Source organism: Oryzias melastigma, linkage group LG21 (genome assembly GCF_002922805.2).
Source record: "Oryzias melastigma strain HK-1 linkage group LG21, ASM292280v2, whole genome shotgun sequence".
Taxonomy (NCBI): Eukaryota; Metazoa; Chordata; class Actinopteri; order Beloniformes; family Adrianichthyidae; genus Oryzias; species Oryzias melastigma.
The window spans coordinates 4,489,207-4,509,446 of record NC_050532.1 but is presented as its reverse complement, the minus strand read 5'-3'; the positions used below and the strand labels follow the sequence as shown (position 1 = coordinate 4,509,446).

At 37.8% G+C, this 20,240-nt stretch overlaps 2 protein-coding genes across 2 annotated transcripts in view; both read left to right on the top strand.

Moving 5' to 3' along the window:
• Positions 1-3,915, top strand: part of LOC112155218 (interphotoreceptor matrix proteoglycan 2a) — a gene marked incomplete in the record, with an annotated part of 16,616 nt that extends 12,701 nt beyond the window's left edge. The window contains 2 exon segments of the mRNA XM_036209764.1: positions 2,855-3,023; positions 3,110-3,915. Coding sequence (XP_036065657.1) covers positions 2,855-3,023; positions 3,110-3,915 — 975 coding nt within the window.
• A 2,000-nt stretch (positions 3,916-5,915) lies between these two features.
• Positions 5,916-18,445, top strand: impg2a (interphotoreceptor matrix proteoglycan 2a). The gene is made up of 8 exons (XM_036209805.1): positions 5,916-6,625; positions 6,699-6,918; positions 9,138-9,348; positions 11,366-11,554; positions 14,013-14,214; positions 14,508-14,587; positions 14,872-14,922; positions 16,834-18,445. Exons 1-7 carry the CDS (start codon positions 6,488-6,490, stop codon positions 14,912-14,914), a joined length of 1,083 nt encoding a protein of 360 aa, XP_036065698.1. The 5' UTR covers positions 5,916-6,487; the 3' UTR covers positions 14,915-14,922; positions 16,834-18,445.
• Positions 18,446-20,240: the final 1,795 nt, after the last annotated feature.

Genomic DNA, 20,240 nt, shown 5'->3' with positions numbered 1-20,240 from the left:
AAGTGAAGCTTATAGGATTTCTGTGGCTCTTGCTGTTAATAATCCACTTCTATTCTAGGGCAGAGACACTACTGTATCCATCAGTGAGCTGCTGTTCCCTGCATCAAACATGCATAATGGAGGATTTAGTACATCAGATTTGTAACAAAACTATTTAAAAAATTCAATACTGATCACAAATAAAATCATTTTAAGAGTCACAATAAGATGCATAAACAATTTGGAAGTAACAATAATTATTTCTGTAAGGAGAGATTTAAAATTGATCTCAAATAAACATTTATTAGGAATATAAAATGTAATTAGTCCATAGTCTTTTGGCGGTTAGGCTCTGGACAGATGACTTTATTGTGAGGGGGTAAGCTCAGACCATAGATAGATAAACCCCAGAGCCTGGATGCTGATGGTGGTTGAAGGTCGGTCCATGACATAGTCCAGGTTGAAGATGGGCGGAGGACGGCTGACAAAAGCGTATAGAACAGAACAGTCAAATTCAATTGCTCAGGGGGCCCAAATTAAATACAGGGTAGGTCGCGGGCCAAACAGTGGGATATCATTCCCTTTGCCTGTCTGAGCCGATTGAGGTTTAAGTGTGGGTTTTGCCAATGGGTTTTGTTGTCTGGCTGTTTTACTCTGTTTTTCCCTTAGTTATTTAATCCGGTTATGTTTATTTCTTTCTACACCGTGAGTGGGAGGGAATGATGACATCACTGTGATGTAACATTCTGTTTTTAAGAGAGAAAGCATGAAGTTATTCTAACTAACCGCTCAGCCTCCATGTTCGCAGTGTTGCTTCAATACATTACCAGCAAACATTTCAATGTGAGCCCCATATGGTTTACCTTTGGGCTGAACTGGTGGGCCCCGGGTGGGTTTGTCCTCACTCAGTAGTCTGACTCGCTGGGCAGTGGAGCTCGCTAACTCGCTACGCTGTCAGCCAGGCAGCTTTTTAGCATAGAGACCTAGAGCACTGAGTCCCCACCAGTGTGGGCAAACACAGATGGGACCACCATGGAACCCGCGGACAAACCCACCTGGGGCCCAACAATTCAACCTAAAGGTAAACCATTGGGATGTTAATAATAGTAATATAATATGATCTGGAGGGCGGGATATAATTACCCGGATCCACGGACCGGCACTGTAGAGATAAACGTCGATGAATTTAAAAAACTCTAACGTGATTGTGATTGGCTGAGAAGAAAAGGCATTTAGTGATTGGTTTAGAGTGAAGGTTTAATTAATGAGTGGATTGTAGAGTGAGTGACTCAACATCCCGCTTACCTCCAGAGTGGTAGATTATCCTTATTGAAGCTCAAAGCTTCACTACAACTGCACATTTTTAGCGTTTTGCATCTTTTGTGTTTGTGGTGCCACAAATTACTGAAGTTGGATGTTTTAAACATCATGTGACTACATGTCTGATTCTTCAAAAACAAAGATGTTCTGCTGTGAGCAAACGGGTTTTACTATAACTTAACAACTTTAAGTTTGAAAGTGATTTATTGAACGTATTATTTCTTTTTTCATTTTGTATTTGTGGTGGCTGCAATAAAATGACAGCTTTGAATAGAGTTAATTACACAATGTCAAAGCTTCTTTACAACAACAAGCAACATTTGTGAATCTAAAGTCACGTCAAAGCGATAAATCATCATTCATCTTAATCTTTGCATTAGCATCATGAGCTAAGTTAGCATTTTAGTGTTAGCGGTCAACAAAAAATGCTCGACTCCAGCTCACCTCTCCAACTGGCATTCCTGCCCTGTGGCTAACAGGTGAACTTATGCACACGATCGCCGCTGTCACCTCAAGTGACACGCCCACTACCACAGAGTAAACAATGGGACAGTTGAAGCAACCCCGCCCCCTTCCCCGACCAGTTACTGAGAGCTCTCTGTTTCCGATGGCTAAAAATGCCAAGCAATATTGGAACTATCCAGCTTTAGTTTTGTTCCAGATTCTAGCTTGGACGAGGAAAACAAAGACGTTCACAGATCTGTTAGTCTGCATCAGAATGGGGCGAATCAGGGGGCTTGTGGCCCGCTGAGGGTATTTTCAACATCACTAAGATGCACTTTTTCAAACGCCATTTTTAGTCTGCTTTTCCATCCAATTCCATAATATCCTCTAAGAATATTTGGATATGTACTTTTTTCTGCTGTTTTGGTATTATTATTTTGAAATAACACCACATGTGAGCAAACTTTTGGCTGCTCTCCTAACACTGGTTACAGGAAAAGGATTCCTGCTACATGTTCAAGTCAAAGTCAAGTCAAATATATTTTTTCATCTTTCATTTATTTAAATTTTTTATTAGTCTGTACTACATTTAGCTGTAAATACTATTTTATTGCTATTAAATACCAATTTCTGTTCCATTTTTTTTAAATATCTTTAAGTCCAAAGGGTTTCTAGAGATCAAAGAATTGAAAATAGACCTCATGTTTTTCATAAATATTGGGTGAAAGTTGCATCTTATTACACCAATGATCCTCCAAAAGAAAAGAGATAAATTGTGCAAGTGTCCCCACTAGGAGACAGTAGTGCTAACTTCATGCACACTGTTGGCTAGGATTAAAACAAGAAACGACTGGTTTGTGAGACAGGAGGGGAAAGTAAACTAGAAAAACATGCATTAAAAACAAAAAGAAAACTTCAAACAGGAGTAAACCTGAAAACTGAAGCAGAAAAGAAACATTTTCTTTAAAAATGGGTATAAAAATGATCTAAATTGGGGGTCAAAATGAGCTGCAGGTAGTGGTTACTTCTGTTCCTGCTGCACGGCTCACCACAGGAGCAGAACTGCACGCACGCGAGACTGAGTAGATAATAAAGCCAATTTGTGATGCAGGTCAGCGCCGTCGATGACCTGCCAGAGGTCTTAACGTTGGAGGAAGATGACCTGCCTGAAGCTTCAGAAACCAACACTGTGGCCACAATGGAAAAGGACATTGTTGTCCAGGAGGAAAGGGGAGGGTCTCCTGCTGTTGCCCTCGCCACCACGCCACCTGAAACCAGCAGTATGAACCACGTTTGCCTTTCTTTGATCTTTGCTGACATGTCGGATTGCTTCTGTTCTCAGTTGTCCCTCTCATCTTCCTTTCAGGAGTTGAGGAGGAGAGTCTGGGGTCAGAAGAAACTGTGCCGAGTCCAGAAGCCCCTCAAGGGTCCGTCCCCCCTGAAGAACCGTCCCCAGCGCTGACGGAGAGCGCCACGCTTCTTGAACCCCCAGTGGAAATAGAGGCCTCTGGTACAGGTCTGAAAGATCCAGCACCTGCAGGGAACGTGGAAGTGTCTGTTGGAGATGATGTCCCAGTAGATGGATTAAGGACAGAAGAAAGCAGCATCTGTACAGATGACTGCAGGGAAGAAAAACAAGTGGATGCCTCTGCAGAGGAGGTGCAACATCCTCCTGCTGGGGAGGATCTGGGTGAAGTCTTGGTAGATGAGGTTTCAGAGAGTCCAGAAGAACTCCCTACAGCTCTGCTTCCTGAGACTCCTGAACCTGTAGAGACGCCAGAAGAACCTCCCGATGCAAACAAGGAAGTTGAATCGATCCATCTTGAGCAGCCTACATTTGAAGATCTGGATGAGACGATAACCAGAGAGGACGGGAACGTGATAGAGGACACCTTCTCCGAGGCCCCAACTGTGGAGGAGGAGGTGCCACGAGCGACAAAGATCTCAAATGAAGACCTCACCGAGGATGAGATTTTACTGTTGGACAAAGACATCCCTGAACCACCAGTGACAGATCATCCAGACCCTGAAAAACCGACCGTGTTGACTCCAGGAGTGGAATTGGCCTTCACCGTGGTCTCGATCATTCATCCGGATTCTGAGGGCCAGCCTGTCGCAGCCGGCACTTCCGTGGTGGAGGTACTCAGGAGGTTTTCTCAATGTCTCACATGATCATGAAATGTTTCTCTTCACCAAAATGTCAAAAATGACACATTGACATTAAAAGAGAACTGGACCGAGTGGCCCCTCCCACTTGTGATTCAGACAGGAAGTACCTGCTGACTCCAAGAAGCCAAAATCCCATAGACTTCTATAGAGAAATAAACGCTGTTTACTCAGCCATTCTATTTGTCATAATAACTATTCTTGCTCTGGCACTTTTTCAACATGTTTTCGATAATCTTAATTTTCTTTTTCACTATATTTTTTCAGTAGTGCCAGTTTTTCAAATTATGAATTGACCAACTCTGACTAAATCACTACTTAATGATAACGTTTGGTTCCATATCACGAAAAAATTGTGACTAAATCGACTTCGTTGTGGTTGGAGCTCGAATTTTTTATAGGTGACATCACTCTTACTCAGTCCAGTTCTCATGCACAGTCAGTGGTTGGAATACTGTCATAGATGGACACACTTTAGTCCAAACACTGGCAGCGTGGATGGAGGGTACACAGGATCTGAGCTGTTTCTAGAAATGCGTTTTTCTGAGTAAAAGAACAGAAATCAGTTTAAGCCAAATCCCAGAAACTGATCCTCTTGACCGTGTTAAGAGTATTTGGTACATTTAACACCAGGTTTGTTGAAATACAACAAGGTCCAGTTTATAATTGCTTCACCTTCCTTGTAGTTTGGGTGTTGAAGTTTCGTGCTACGTACACATCAGGCAGTTTCAAGAACTTAGTTTATACTGGACTGTCGCTACCCGATACCAGCATGCACCTTCAGCTGGAAGAGGCTTGGTACAAAATGTTGAAGCGGTGCAAATCTGGTGAATCTTTCTCCAGGATTTTTCTTTCACAGCTCGATTGCGATATATGAAAGACTTATTCCAGTCTGGGACAAATCACAATAATTAATTTCTCCTCTATGATCGATTTTCAAACAATTTCAAAACTTTTGTAAGTTAAAATGAACACCATCCATTTGTCACTACCAGATCTGAGTTCCTGATTGGTCAAAGTTCAGCTGGTTTAACTTTCATACACATTCAATGGACGCAGGTTTTGTAAAAAGACCTATAAAATTGTGACACGTGAAAGCAAGAGTTCTGAATGCAGAAGTCTGAAACGCACATTTATACACCTTTACATTAACTTTTCATTGAAGTGGTTGCTGATCAAATTTGATCGCAGAGTCTTCTTTTGTAGGTGTTTTCCATTTTAATTTGGATCTTTAGTTTTATGGACAGAGTCGCAGTGTTACACGCTGATTTGTCTCTGGAGTGTTTTTGCCCAGTCTACACTGGAAACCTTGTGGTGCGTATTAAAAGAGGATTCAGGGGGTTTTAAAAAAGAAAATTCTGTTCAGTGTGTCTGTCTCATCTACGTCACCCTTACTTACTCTTACATGCTGCATAAGTGTTCTCTACAACTTGTCACCTGCAGCATGCCCATAGAAGAAAATGTGCACCCACGTTTTCACTCTATGCACTCAAGGGGCTACGATCCTAATATTTCCCATGAGCCACCTGCACAGGTTTGCCCATCTTTTGGCAGCAGACAGACTGTATCCACTCGTAAGGACACTTGTGACTAAGACCGAATCCACATTTTTTCCCTACCTCTATGGCTTCTCCCTACCCCTACATTTAGCCCTCCAAATGGAGAGTTGTGAAAAAAAAGTCTTCAAATTCGGGCGTTACTCCCACTTGATGACATCATCAATAGTCGCCAGTAAGCTATGTTAGCTCAGAGCTGCTAGCGCTCTGAAATACATAACAACATCGTTTTTATAACTTTAAAAAGGTCATGCTAAAACAAAAAGTAATTACTACGTTTAAATGTAAACTTCTGAGCTTCAGAGCGTACCCAAGTGAAGAAATATATTTCTCCTCAACACCCTTTCGGCGGAGGACTCTGCTTCCCTCCGCCGCAAGGATGTTTGCCCTTAAAAAAACGATTTTGGAAAACCCCATCAATTCAGAAGCCCCTACAATGGGAGCGGTGGGGAGAAGGGTAGGAGAAGACAGTGAGATAATCACTTTCATATCTAAAAACTAACCATTTTTGAGGTGGTTTTGTGAAACTATTGTGAGTTATTAACTGGCTTTTTCTCTGCATTTTTTTTAAATGTCTGAATTAAATTATACACTATAGATTTAATACAATTTGCAAATTTATCACATTCTTATCACAGTCTTCTTGGCTAAGATTTTTTACCCATGTATGTGTAAAATGATTAACTCAAAGGAAGCAAACACCAAACAAATATGTCAGAATAATAAGAAAGCTGCACACAGTAATGGAGCAACAGAAAAAAGTGATGCGGGGTTTTAAAAGAAAAAGCAAAATGAACAGAGATGGTGGTATATTCTAGGTTTGTTCGCTGGGCTGTAACACTCTCAATAAAACTTGTTTCATTTTCTGTCTGTCTCAGATCAAGACCTCTGTGGTTGGTTCTGATGACGTCACCTCTGGAGATCATGGTGTGGTTTCCTATGGTTATGGTTTAACTAACCAAACAGAGGAGGGCAGCACTGGCTTTCCATCTGGGGGGGAGCACGCCACGGACCAGGCCAGCATGGCCATGCCTGTGAACCCCGGACGAGCACTGATGGTGTTCTTCAGCCTGAGAGTGACTAACATGATCTTCTCTGAAGATCTCTTCAACAAAAGTTCTCCAGAGTACAAGGCTTTGGAACAGCGCTTCCTGGAGCTGGTAAACACCTGCTTTTCACTACTGAAATGTCGGCGCTGTTGTGTGGTCTTAACGTCTCTGTTCACTCTTCAAGCTCGTACCTTATCTTCAGTCCAACCTGAGTCACTTTGAGAACCTGGAGATCCTGAACTTCCGGAACGGGAGCATTGTGGTGAACAGTCGGATGAAATTCGGGAGGCCTGTAGCTCGTGGTGTCACAACCACAGTTTACCTGATCCTGGAGGACTTCTGTAACACAGCGTACCAGACCATGAACCTGGCCATCGACAAATACTCGCTGGATGTGGAGTCAGGTCGGTTCTCACTGATGCAAAGCTCACCTCACGAGTAAAAATATTTAAATGCAAAAGTTGATTCCAATATTTTGTTTATGAGAACACAAAAAGTTGAAAAACTTCTGTCATTGGGTCAAAAAGTCCTATTTCTGTACATTGACATGGATAGCTTCACTGAACTGCAACAGCTATTAACAATTTACTTTAACATTTCTCAGAAAGTTACCAAATGTTTGCAGTAGTTGTTATTTTCTTGGCTTTTTCTGCAGCTCCTTGACTACAGGAACAAAACAAGACTTTTTTCTGCTAAGTCTTTAAAGTTGTCAAGATTTGTTTTTACCTTAATTGCAATTAAATTCGCATTCTGGAATGCAATAGCAGCCATTTCCTCATTGATCTAACACTTACTCAAGTTTGCCTCCTCCAGATTCTGCACTTCCTCTTTGAGATCCATCTCAGTTTTACAGTTAGAAAAACATCATATATGTTCTGTCTACTGTGCTGCTACTGGTGCCCAACATTCGTAAGATGGTATTTTAATTCTTTATTTTCATATCTAAACTAAAAGCTAAAATGAAGTATCAGGGCTACCATTAAAGAAAACAAAATAATTTGAGAGTAAAATTGTAAAATTATGAGAAAAAATAAAAATGTTACAATACTAAACAAGTTATAATTTTACAAGAATTAACAAAAAAAATACAAGAAATAAGTGGTAATTTAGAAGAAAAAGACGAACTTTTTTTATAATAAAGCTGGTTTTGTAAGCCTTCATTCCCATTTCGTGCTGACTAAATCCATCAGTAGCTGTGTTCTCATGACACATATCCAGCAACACTTTATTGAAATTCTAGAAATGTAAAAAAAAAAAAAAATTGCAACTACACTGTTTCCAATAAATCATAATTATGCGAATAAACACAAACCAACGCACATGATGATGTGAACAATACTTTGACAAATCCAATTTGTGCAACTTCATAGTACATGGAAACACAACCTGTGCAGCCATTAATTGTGATGCCATAAGACTTCATGATAGGAATCAATGTCCCAAAATGCATTTGGGCCTCTTAACAATACTTCTGACGGAGCAATCGTTGCATTTGCCAAAACAAATTCACTCCTTGTGGGTCAGGACTCTTCTTCTGAAGAGGTCCAGTGTCCTGAAAACTCTTTTCAATGCCCTCATGCTTATAATAAAATGATGTTGACTCACCCAACAAAAGACGTATTTCTTTTTTTGTAAAACCAGTGCTAAAGTAACCTCTTGTAATGTAATTTTTGTCTCTCATACCAAAACAAGATATTGGTTCTATTTTTTTTTTTTAAGTAAACAACCTTTTGCTTCATAATTTATGTTATTTTGTGTTATGTTACTTTTATAGTGTCCTTACTACCCCGTTGTAATGAATAACTCAAATTTTGTAATTCATTTTGAGACTAAACTAGAAACTTGAGATATATTGTCTATTTATTTAGATATTATTCTAAAATCTAAGTAAACAAATAATGACAAAAACCTTGTGAGTTTAAAGGGATGAGGAGCACAATGTTTATTATGGTTTCAAATAAAATGCATAACAAAAAAAGGTATACAATTGTAATTATTTTGTAAAATTTAAGGCTTTTGCTTTTCTCTTCTTCTTTTTTCATAATAAAACAAATTAAATAAGAAAAATAATATATTTAATTTGACACTAAACTAATGTTTTTAAATGTTTTTACTTTGGTCCTATATGAAATTAGTAATTATTACAAAACTGACCATGTGAAGCCATTTTTCCATCATGATTTCATATTTAAATCTTTTGTATTAGTTATTTGTAAGCACGTGCACATATAGTGCACTGCAGAACTTAAGCATTACTCTATTAAAGAAAACATGTATTTGCACTGAGGCTGTATTTGTTCATTTGGAGAGGTACAGTGGGAAAAGCAGCTTCTTGAAAAAAATTCAGCAAAACTTGGCTCTGTAAAACACAGAAAACAGTGGGATTGTGGAAAACATCTGTGGTTTAAAACAAAAAAAAAAGCACAAATGCAGATTTTCTCTGTCTGCAGGGTGGTAAGTTAGCATGCACTTACATTATGGATAAATGGACAAAAAATGAACACTTGCACAGATTTTATTTCGAAATCTTGAATCATTCAAGTAAATATAATAAAAAAGCAAATAAAAATGATGATAGATTTAGCTTGAAGCATAATTTCTCTTTTATGTCTTTAACTTTTAGGGGATCAAGCTGACCCGTGTAAATTCCAGGCGTGCAACGAGTATGCAGAGTGCAAAGTGAACCGGTGGTCGGGGGAGGCGGAGTGCGTCTGCAACGCGGGGTACTTCAGTGTGGACGGCCTGCCCTGTCAGAGCATCTGCGAGCTGCAGACAGACTTCTGCCTCAACGATGGCAAGTGTGACATAATCCCCGGTCAGGGAGCCATCTGCAGGTGGGTCGGCATCCCGGTGATTCACGTGCCTTTGAAACAGGATGGAATAAACCACATGGCTTGCTTTCTTTTGAATTGCACGTGCACAATTTTGGAAACCCAGTCCATGTGATAGTAAAAAAAAAGAAAAAGACAAGAGAAAAATCTTGTTTTCACTTTCATTGACCGTTAAACTCCCTAATGAGGAAGGACGTTTTCCCGTGCATGTTTTCTGTTTACATATTGACACAGACACGCACATCTGGTTGACTGTGTGTGAGGAACAGCGACGAGCTGCTCAAACTTCTGCATCTGGAGCCGTTTACGATGAGTCGAACCGTCATGGAGGACTCTGTGTGCCAAGAGGAGTGCTAACCTTTGTTTCACACCCACCAGCACATCATAAAGCACACAGGCAGATCCAGATGCTTTGGGATTGTTATTTACATCATGCTGTCAAACCAGAACTATTGTATGGCTCCATGGAGACAGAAAACAAAACATGAAGACTTTATCCACAGTGGGGTAGAAATAATTAAACAACACTTTTCTGCTGCGTTCACACCGTAAAGCATATCGGGTTCTAACTGGAACCTGATACTAGCTATTGTTCAGCAGCTACTGTTAGAAAAGGCTTGGCGCTAAATGTCAAAGCGGTGCAAATTTTGCAAAAAAATTTGCAGCTCTATTCCAATATATGACAGACTTCACAACATTCACACCGGGTGCCACAGGCGCGTCCATTTCTCGTCTGCTGCCTCTCTTTTGATGTCAAATTTACTGCTTGTAGCCTCGACGCCTCTACTGCGGAGCAACCGCCAAAGTGGTTGGAGAACATGGATGATGTTGAGCGAGTAACTTGGGCTCATATGTTTTGGAGGGTTCCACAGAAGCGCCGCCAAGCATGTCGCTGGTCTGGTTTCACCGGATCATTCAGTCTCTCCCAGTGTGGTGTACTGTACTGCTACGGAGATAGTAACACCTGATGTTACTTCCATCTGTCTGCGGCCCAGTTTGAGCATTAACCGAGAGGGGGGAAATAAAAATAAAACTGGAGGATCTCTTTGCCTTAAAGAAGATAAGAATAATATCATAAGCTCATGAAGCTAGCCCAATCGCATGCACAACGAGACCCATGGCGGGTCTCTGGACTGCTGGACAGCCAACCACCAGCGGGCCAGCACAGCAGCAGTAGACCTCGCTACTTCTGCCGGCGATCGCTATTAGGTCAGAGGTCGCTAGCTTGCTAAGCTGTTTACTGGGAAGCTGGCTAGCGTATCCAAACAGGCTGGTGACCTGTCCAGGGTGTATCTCGCCTTCATCCAACAGTAACTGGGATAGTCTCCCAGTGCTGCCCCCATGGGTTAAGAAAATGGATGGAAGTTCAGGATGAAAATCCTCGTATCAAGACGCCATATTGAATCTATTTTTCTACCCTTTGATCGAGTCACTTAAAACATTACATGACCAATGCTGAGTTCCTGTTTGGTTGATGCGTCACGACAAGCCTCGCCGCCCATTTATATTGACTTAGCACTGAAACTTGCTCCGCCTGCCACGTCCAGTATGAATGGAGTCTTTATGTCATAGAATTCCAGCCGGGCACAAACCGCAATTATTCATTTGTGTTTCATGATCAATTTTAAAAATGTGGCAATTCTGAGAATTAAATTTATTCTGACCACAAAAACCACTCAAAGTTAGTCAAAGTTCAACCTGGTTTAACTGGCGATGCATGTTCAATGGCCAGGTACTTTGTATGACAAACAGGAAAATGATCGAAGAAAACTTGCGTAGAAACAAGTAAATGCAAGAGAAAGCTCGGATTCTACCACTAATGTGTATTTACATAGACTTTTCATTAAAAGTGCTTACTTCAGCCCAAGGTCGGTGTGAACATGGTTTCAATTTTTTAAAGAGTTTATCATTTTAGTCAGGATGAAAAAGTCGCTAAGTTCATTAGCATATTTTATACTGTTACCTTAAATACGCTTTGATTTGTTGTAAGTCATCTTCATTTCATCTTCCTCGCCTGCAGGTGTCGAGTGGGGGAGAACTGGTGGTACAGGGGCGAACACTGTGAGGAGTACGTGTCGGAGCCCCTGGTGGTCGGAATAGCGATTGCCTCAGTGGCTGGCTTCCTGTTTGTGGCGTCGGGAGTCCTTTTCTTCTTGGCCAGGACGTTGCGGGATCAGTACGACAAAGAGGAGTCGGAGGACCCCATACGGTGCGGGCTGCTGTTGATAATGCATCATGTTTAAAACAAGTTGTTTCTTTAACAATAGGGTTAGTTTTTACGTTGATTCAAAATAAAATAAAATTATTGCCAAAATGTTGCCCCTGTTGCCTCATCAGTTGAGGTGTTGTGACATTCTACCTGCACTGCCAAGGTCTCATCTGATTGGTTGAGATAACTAAGGCCCTGGTCACATGCAGTCATACAGAGGGTTAATCTGTGCAGGTGCTGCAGGTTTTCGGGTGGTCTGGACCCTTAGAGGGTCGCACGACAACCTTAAGAAAAATATATACTAAAAATATAAAAATCAGGGCTGGGAATCGATTAAAATACTGAAAATATTAATCGTGAATCTGGAAAAAATTAATTGTGATTAATCGTTATATATATGTATTTTTTTGTTTCAGTACTTGCTGACCACTTATTATCTGCGAATAATCACAATATGAAATCACACACGAAACTCAACATTTAGAACATGTATTTATTAATTATTGCTGCCAATCAATCATAGAAAAAATGTGATTAATCGCATTTTTGTGTTGTGATTAATTACGATTAATCTCAGTGTTTAACCAGGTAAAAGTTATTTGTAAAATATGGCATCGGACCACGGATCAAATAATCTGCTTTTATAAAAAGTGATCTAAAACACAAAAATATCATAAATAAACTACTACGACTGAATATTTATTTCTTTGGAAGCGGTCATGGGATAAGCGGGATAATACTCGACAAAATGTTAAAACGGAAACACAGTTAGCTGTTCTTTAGAGGTTATAAACCCATTAAGAGTTTGAATTCTTTTTAAACTCACCCTGAACTTGTTTCACCACAGTTCCTGAGACAACACATTACACATAAACATCACTACGCAGTTAGTTTTTCTGATAACCTGAATGTATTCATGATGCTAATGTTGTTTCTGGTGCTGATAAATCTGCTGCTTTGATTAATTCCGTGAACTGAAGCTGCTTCATCAAACTGGCTTCTCCTCCAGCACAGCTGCAAAGTTTTTGTTGTTGTTGGAGGTGAGACGCTGACATAAATGATGATGATTGGCTCAGGAACACTTTGGTGTCATGGTGGGTTTAATCAGAGGTAGACGGGTATTTATGCACGAGCTGAAGCCACCAGGACAGCAGGCTGCACACACAGACACAGTAGGTCTGGTATCCTCAAAGAGTTTAGGATTCAGTAAATCACAAAAATGAAATGTAGGTCGCTGTATATATCAGTGTGAATGCATTGTTGTCAGGATGATTTGATGTCAACACTTCTTCAATAAACAACTCTTCTACTCTGCTTAACAACCAGGAGAGACTAATATGAATATGTCAGAAAAACTGATCGATTTTTGCTCCAAACAAAACTCTGACACATTCAGTCAAACAAGTGAATTAGAGAACAACATTCTACTGTTCTGCAGCTCAGTCTGTGTTCATGTTCATTATGAGGCACCATTAACGTTTCTAGTGATAAACTGATTTAGTTTGTTGTTTGGAAAAACTATTTGCAATTTAAATGATTAGTTTTTCAAAATAGTTTGACCAACACCAATAACACATCACACTGAATTTATAGCTGTTTATCTTTAGTCTAGACTCACGCTGATGACAGACACACTTTTCCATGACTCTGTACTTTCATTATAAATACAACTATACACACACCGGCTGCACATGTATTTATTTATTAATAATTGCAAAGGCGTAACAGAAATAAGTAAACATATTAATTTATTTAAAGGGTAACAGAAATAGGAAAACTTAAGGATCTATTTTATTTCAAAGGGGTAAGAGAAACATGGAAAACATATTTATTTTTTTATCTATTTATTTAAAGGCTAACAAAAGTAAAGAAAAATGTATTTTTTTATTATTTATTTTAAAGGGGCAACAGAAATAAATAAATATATTTGATTATTTACCTATTTTTTGAAAGTGTATCAAAAATAAGAAAAGTTATTTATTTATATATTTATTTATTATCTATTTCAAGGGGTAAGAGAAATAAGCAAACTTATTTATTAATTTACATGTTTATTTTCAAATAAGAAAACATAACTTCTCCCTCATTTTATTTAATTACTAAAGTAATAATTATAGTTTCCCCTTACTTTTTGAAACTGTAAACAATAAGAAAAAAAAAAAACAAGCAAACACTAACAAATGTGGATTCCCTATTTTAAAAGCAAAATATGACTATTAACAACACACACAATTTGATTGTTTATATCTTTGGGATATCACATTTTTTACATTTTGTTTATATATATATATGTCTGTATATGTCTGTATGTTTATTTACTGAAATATACAGACAAATATGGTATAGTATCTTACTATACCATTTACAGTTTAATCTGTTACTTCAAATATGGACCTGGAAAAACACACAAGGTATTAAATGAACTAATTGATTGAGTTTTCATTCCTTCATCTTACAGGCGAGCAGAAAGCCTTCCGTCTTTGGAGAGGGCAACCAAGTACAACCCCATGTATGAGAGTGAAGCCACTACTGGCTACAGCCACTACTACCGCCGCTACCCAGAACCTCCGGTGTACAGCAGCGCCAGCGCCGAGGCCTCCACCGACTTCAGCAGCGAGGAGATACGACACATTTATGACAACAGTGAACTGACCAAAGAGGTGACCAAACAAATACTGCAGAGAAGACTCTTTTCAATCCAGCACGTACCGGTACCTGTTGGGTTCAAAATTATTGGAAAAGGGAAGTTTGTAGATGTAGCTGTAACAGAACACAAGAATTATATGAATGATTTGATGTCTTAAACTGGAATAAGAGTTCGAACCTGAATCCAAAAACAGTGTCACACTGAAAAAAATGAAGGGTTCACCGTTATAGTGAAGTGTTGTTGATTCATCCACAGTTTTTCTGTAATACAATGTTCTTCTTCAACTGTTACCATGTTTCTCTACAGGAAATCCAAGACAGGATACGCATCATAGAACTTTACGCTAAAGACCGCCAGTTTGCTGACTTTGTGCGGCAGCATCAAGCGTGAGTGCTTCAGTCCTTTGGGGGGTTTACCAACAAAAAGGGAATTTAGTTTGTTAATAGAAGAAGAAAGAGAAGAACGTGTGCAGTTAGCCAACAGATCTTAGGTTAATACAGTCGAACAAGAACTATCATGAAGAGCAGATCTTTCTGGTCTTGAAACGACATCTGCTTATAGGAAAACTGTCATGTCAGATAAAGTTGAGTGACTTTGTAGTCCCTCTTCCATCTAGCATACATTAGAAAAGTCTTTTCGGGTTTGTTCAGATGTGTCTGGTTTGTTGCAGTGTCCTGGATACCTGCAGAGAGAACTCCACGTCGCAGAAATGAACAACAAGGTACTTTACTCTCAATTGATCACTGATTTGTTCTACAATATATATATATATATATATATATATGCGTATTTCATTCTGAACACAATGGAAAGCATCCTTTTTCTATATGTTGGTTTACATTTTAAAAGACTTTTAATGCAAACAGTCTTTAACGGACTAAAAGTAAATGTAAGACAAGAGAAAAAAAGTCTTGTTATGAGGTCATATAAGGTCAGGACTCAATTATTAAAACTTTTTTATTAAATAGGTGTCAAATTTGTCAATGAAGGTTGTGATTCATGAAGGCTGTGTTGTCCTAGACTACATTTACACCGAGAATTTGACGCGCAGGTTCTTAAATGTGCGTTTAACTCATGCTGTTCACACTGGACAAGCAGGGAGGGCCTTCTTTTTCTGCTGTTTACTGGCACTTGCCCACCACCTACAGCTGGAAGAGGCTTCGTGTGAAATGTTGTGCAAATCTAGTGAATCTTATCCATGAAAGACTTGATGGCATAGAATTGCAGAAACTGCAATTATTGATTTCTCCTCCATGATGAATTTTCAAACAATTTGAACACTTTTGTGATTTAAAACAAACACCATCCATACGTTACTAACAAATCTGAGTCTCTGATAGGTCAAAGTTCAACCTAACTAGCAATGTGCGTTCAGTGGCTGGTTTTATACGGTCGTAGAAACGAATGTGACTGCAGAACCCCTGAACACACATTCACATAGATTTCTCTGCTTGAACACGCATTGGTGTGAAAGGAGCTTTTGAATCTTGGAATATGTCATTAAAATTTTCTTGAAAAAGCAATATAAGAGTGTACCTTATATATGTTTCTGCAGACTCTCAGTCATTCACTTAGACTGGTACATAGTTTTTAAAACAGTCATCTGGAGTTTTTTTTTTTTAAATTAAAGATATTACCCAAAAGGATTTCTTATTTATTTACTTTTTCCTCAGAATTGAGAAAGTCTTTTGGAAGAAAGACAAAATGTCCTCAACTAAAAAAATCCAGACCAGATCACTCCACTTTAAAAAACGTTGTCTGCTATTTTACATATTTAAGGAAATAAATTCCATTTTCTGCGATTTTGCAAAAAGTTTATAAAAAGTATGAGGGCTTAGGTTTAGTTTCCAACTCTAAAACATTTGCTTTAAAAGTCAATTTCTACCTTTATGTAAATTCCACTGATAAATATCAAGCTGATTTGTCACTATTATGTGACATGGATACAGTGTACAAGCGGAGACAATTTAATATACCTTGGTTAAAAAAAATATGTTTGTTCAACTATTCTAAACTAAATTGAATTAAACTGAAATAAGCTGGGGTCAAATTGAACAGGGTAAAACAAAAAAGGAAAGTGAAAAAGAGAGAATAGATAAGAGGAATCGAAATAAAAAAAAGATAAATGAAAGTAATCAAGTAAAAACAAACAAACAAAAAAATGTAAGAAAAGCAATTTAATATCTGAAAACAAATCCCATGAATCAGTTAAAATAATAAAACTGATTACATATTCAGACATTCTTGTAAAGGCTTTCTGTGTAACAGTATTTTTGAGAGCTCTATCCATTTTGAATTTTGTTCTTTTCTGTCATATTTCCAACAGTAAATAAGACCGTTTCAGTACACAAAATCAAACTTAACGTCAAGTTTATTTGGAGAAAACAAGAAAGTTTAAGTTTTAAACTGCAGGGGTGTCAGACTCCTGGCCTCGAGGGCCTATGTCCTTCCAGTTTTCCAGAAATCCTTCCTTATCTGGTGATTACCTGGATCAAGTGTTTAGCCAATACGGAGCTTCAGTATCAGGTTTGCTGGGAAAGATGTAGCACACTGAACCTCAAGGATTGGAGTTCAACACCTGTGTAGAGTGAACATTGTATTAAGACGGGAACTGTCTTCTTCTGCTTCACAGAAACACACCGGTCCCATCCAGACTGAGGCTTTTTGTCAGATGTCTTCAGCGTGATCCTAAAGCCGGGACTCTGCCGCCATCACTGATGGTCCTTAAGTTCTTCCACTTAACCTTCTATAGTTCCTTCAGTTTCCTGCGTGCCTTTTCTCATCTGAGCTTCAGTCGGATTTCCCACTAGGAGAAACTGGACTGCTTTTTATGACTTGAAGTGTTAGCACATGCAACGTATATTAATTATAGAGTATTTATTCATATTTTTAATCAGATGTTGTCTTCACAACCATAAACTATGAGTATATTTAGAATCAAAATTACTTTTTTGTCCATTTTTTAACAAGCTGCTGTACTGCTTTCTGTCTGCTTTTAGTTCTTCACAATGAGACGGGGGGAAAAATGTTCTGTTTTAGGCAATGGTGCTATCATAGCTTAAAAAGGAAACATAGTAGTGTACCATCATTTTAAAGTTATGAATAAAATAATCAGCTATTTCAGTGTTCAACATTAGATTTTCCATTCTATGTTGCACGCTGTTCTATTCATCTGAGAGATGATAGACGTGGTTTTGCTGCAGAAGCCTGAAAATGTAGCTATTTGCTGGGTTGATATTGCAATTTATGCAACTCAGACCTTGGATAACACAGATTAAAGGGGAAGAATTGACCCAAATTGACATTATATTTTGACATAAATGACATTTTGAAGCATTTGGCTCAGCCAAAAAACAGCAAAGTGAATGTTTAAAGCAAAATCAGCTTCTAAAATGTATATTTTGTACTTATTAGTTTTTATACTTGTTAAAAGTAAGACAGAGTGTAGATATTTCACTATAAATGAACTTCAGAAAAGAAGAAAAAACATTTTGATTCATAAAGGTGGCACCAGAAACTCTTTTTACAAGCAGGACAGAACGGACCAATAGATTTGAGCATTGAGTCCTTGATGGGTATTGATTGTTTGGCTTCAAAATACAACATTTTGCTTTGATTTTTTTTTTTTTTGTGTTTTTGCACAGTACTAATTTTGTGGGGGTAACTGCCTGTTTTTATTGTGACGGGGAAACATTTTTCATTGGAGTTCAATTGATATTGGGATCTGATCAGGTAGTGTTGAGTCGCTTTACATGTAAACAAACTGAGACTCTGAGTAAAGATTTGGTCATATAAAAAAACAACAATCCTCAGAAGTTTGAAATGGGAATTAATGTCATATCTGAGGTTAAATAGGTCAAACTGTTCAGGCAGGACAACTTCAATGAACCACCACAAAAGTTCCTGAAGATCATCATTTTTGGGCTTTGTGGGATCCAAACACCATTAATGGATTCCCCCGCCAGAGTAATCTGGGATTTGCTGATTCTGATTAAGATAATGAAGACATCTCAGTTCTTCAGGGGTGAAGTGACATTCTGTTTAAAGACGGTTTATCAAAACGAAGGTGACTGGAACCAAATTAGTTCACTGACTGACCTTTGGTTGTCCTGCAATACAAATAAACCCAGAGTAAACTGGTCTAACAAATGACTTCAAACTGTAATTATTTTGAGGTATTTTTCATCATAAATTTCATCCATGGGCTGCCATTTGTAAATCTGAGAAGTAAAATTTTGACAACAGTTTTTTTCAGATATTTACAGTTTTTTAGGAAAAATAAACTGGTATTGTTTTTCAAATGCATATTTTCACGCTTTAAATTAATGTGTTTATAAATGTTACATCTATAACTAAATATTTAGTTAGAAATTCAAGTAGTTAATTTTAGGCAAAATATTTATTTTAAAATTATATATTTGGCTTAAAACTAAATATTTAATTTTATAAACGTAATTATTTAGTTTGCACATTAAATATTTATATCTAATCTCAATATTTATTTTCCAAAATAAATAATTATGTTTTAACTAAGTATTTAGTTTGGAATTAAACATTCAGTTATCTTACTAAATATTTAGTTAAAAAGTAAAATATTTAGTTAAAAACAAGTTTTGTTTTATTAAATGGATATTGCAATCAATATTTAGTTAAATTTTAAAATTAATATTTAGCTTAAAATTAAATATTTAAATTGCCAACTAAATATTTAAGTTTTTATCTAAATATTTAGTTGTCTTACTAAATATTTAGTTAAAAACTAAATTTTCTCGTAAAAACAGGTTTTGTTTTTCGAATGCATATTGGGATATATATTTAGTTAAATTTTAAAATAAATATTTAACTTAAAATGTAATATTTAAATTCTTAACTAAACATTTATTTAGTAAATGTAACATTTATAAATACATTTATTTAAAGTGTGAAAATATGTATTTTAAAAACAAAACTTTTTTTTTCTTCCTAAAACACGCTAAATATCTGAAAACTGTCCAAATTTCACCTCTCAGATTTACAAACGTCACCCCATACTCCTCCTTGTCATACATCTCAGAATGAAACTGTGAGGCAGATCCTGAATCCTCACCTCTACAGCCTCACCAGCTGTATTAGGTTAGTGTCATCGACCTGTTCGTCCTGCCTAATGGTCTGTTTTTGTTATGTCTAGGTCATGGTGATGCCATATTTATTCATATCACCTCAGAAATAATAAAGTAGCATTAGAGCAGCCCAAATACACACACGACTAGATTTCATTCATCCTTGTTCCGTCATCGGGCCTCTCCCAGGACGATAGTTTGGTTTTTCCCTCCTGTTGGAGCGGGCTGCCATCTGACTGCTGGATCATAAACATTTCTGTCAGATAAATTCAAGTGTTTTCGTTTGCTCTCAGTGGACGCGGACAGCTGCAGCCGATTACAGTGTCAGCGTGACCGTCTGGCCTGATCAGGTCTTAGCTTGCTGTTTACAGTACACGTCTTTTAGACGCCAAGTAAAAAAAACAAATCCGTCAGAGCAGACGTTTGTCCCAACATCCCAACATGTCCTGCCTTTTGCAATCTGCGTGTTCAGTTTTGGTTTTCTGTTCACGATTGTGTTTGTTCACACGGTGTTGTCATCACCTGCTTGTATAAACAGTGTTTTGTCGTTTAAATAGTAGTGGAATTTATGGTTGGAAGTAAAAGATTGAGAGCAATAAACATTTTTACGGTATATTTTTGTTCACTTCACCATTTCTGTGTAAAATTAAAACTGTCTTTTTTTTTACATAAACATACAAATCCGGGTTGAACTAATTATTTCAGATTAATTTCTTTAATCGTGAATCTTAAGGTTTTTTATAGGTTGTGATTTTTTTTTCTATTGTAAAACTACAATTCATCTATATCTCCATAGCTGTACAGTATAATCCAATTGTAAGAGTATTTTATTAAAAAAGTTCAGCAAAAAACTTGAGCATCCTTGAGCATTAGCTTTTTTCTTTGCATTAATGAGGTCTATTTTTGAGCCTTTGTCATATGTATAATGTGCACCAAAGGG

Excerpts from the sequence above, each read along its gene's own strand:
- impg2a (XM_036209805.1), top strand. The coding sequence starts at position 6,488 with ATGGCCATGCCTGTGAACCCCGGACGAGCACTGATGGTGTTCTTCAGC. Across the intron at positions 14,215-14,507 it reads ACAGTGAACTGACCAAAGAG|GAAATCCAAGACAGGATACG; the intron begins GTGACCAAACAA and ends GTTTCTCTACAG. Across the intron at positions 14,588-14,871 it reads TTTGTGCGGCAGCATCAAGC|TGTCCTGGATACCTGCAGAG; the intron begins GTGAGTGCTTCA and ends GGTTTGTTGCAG.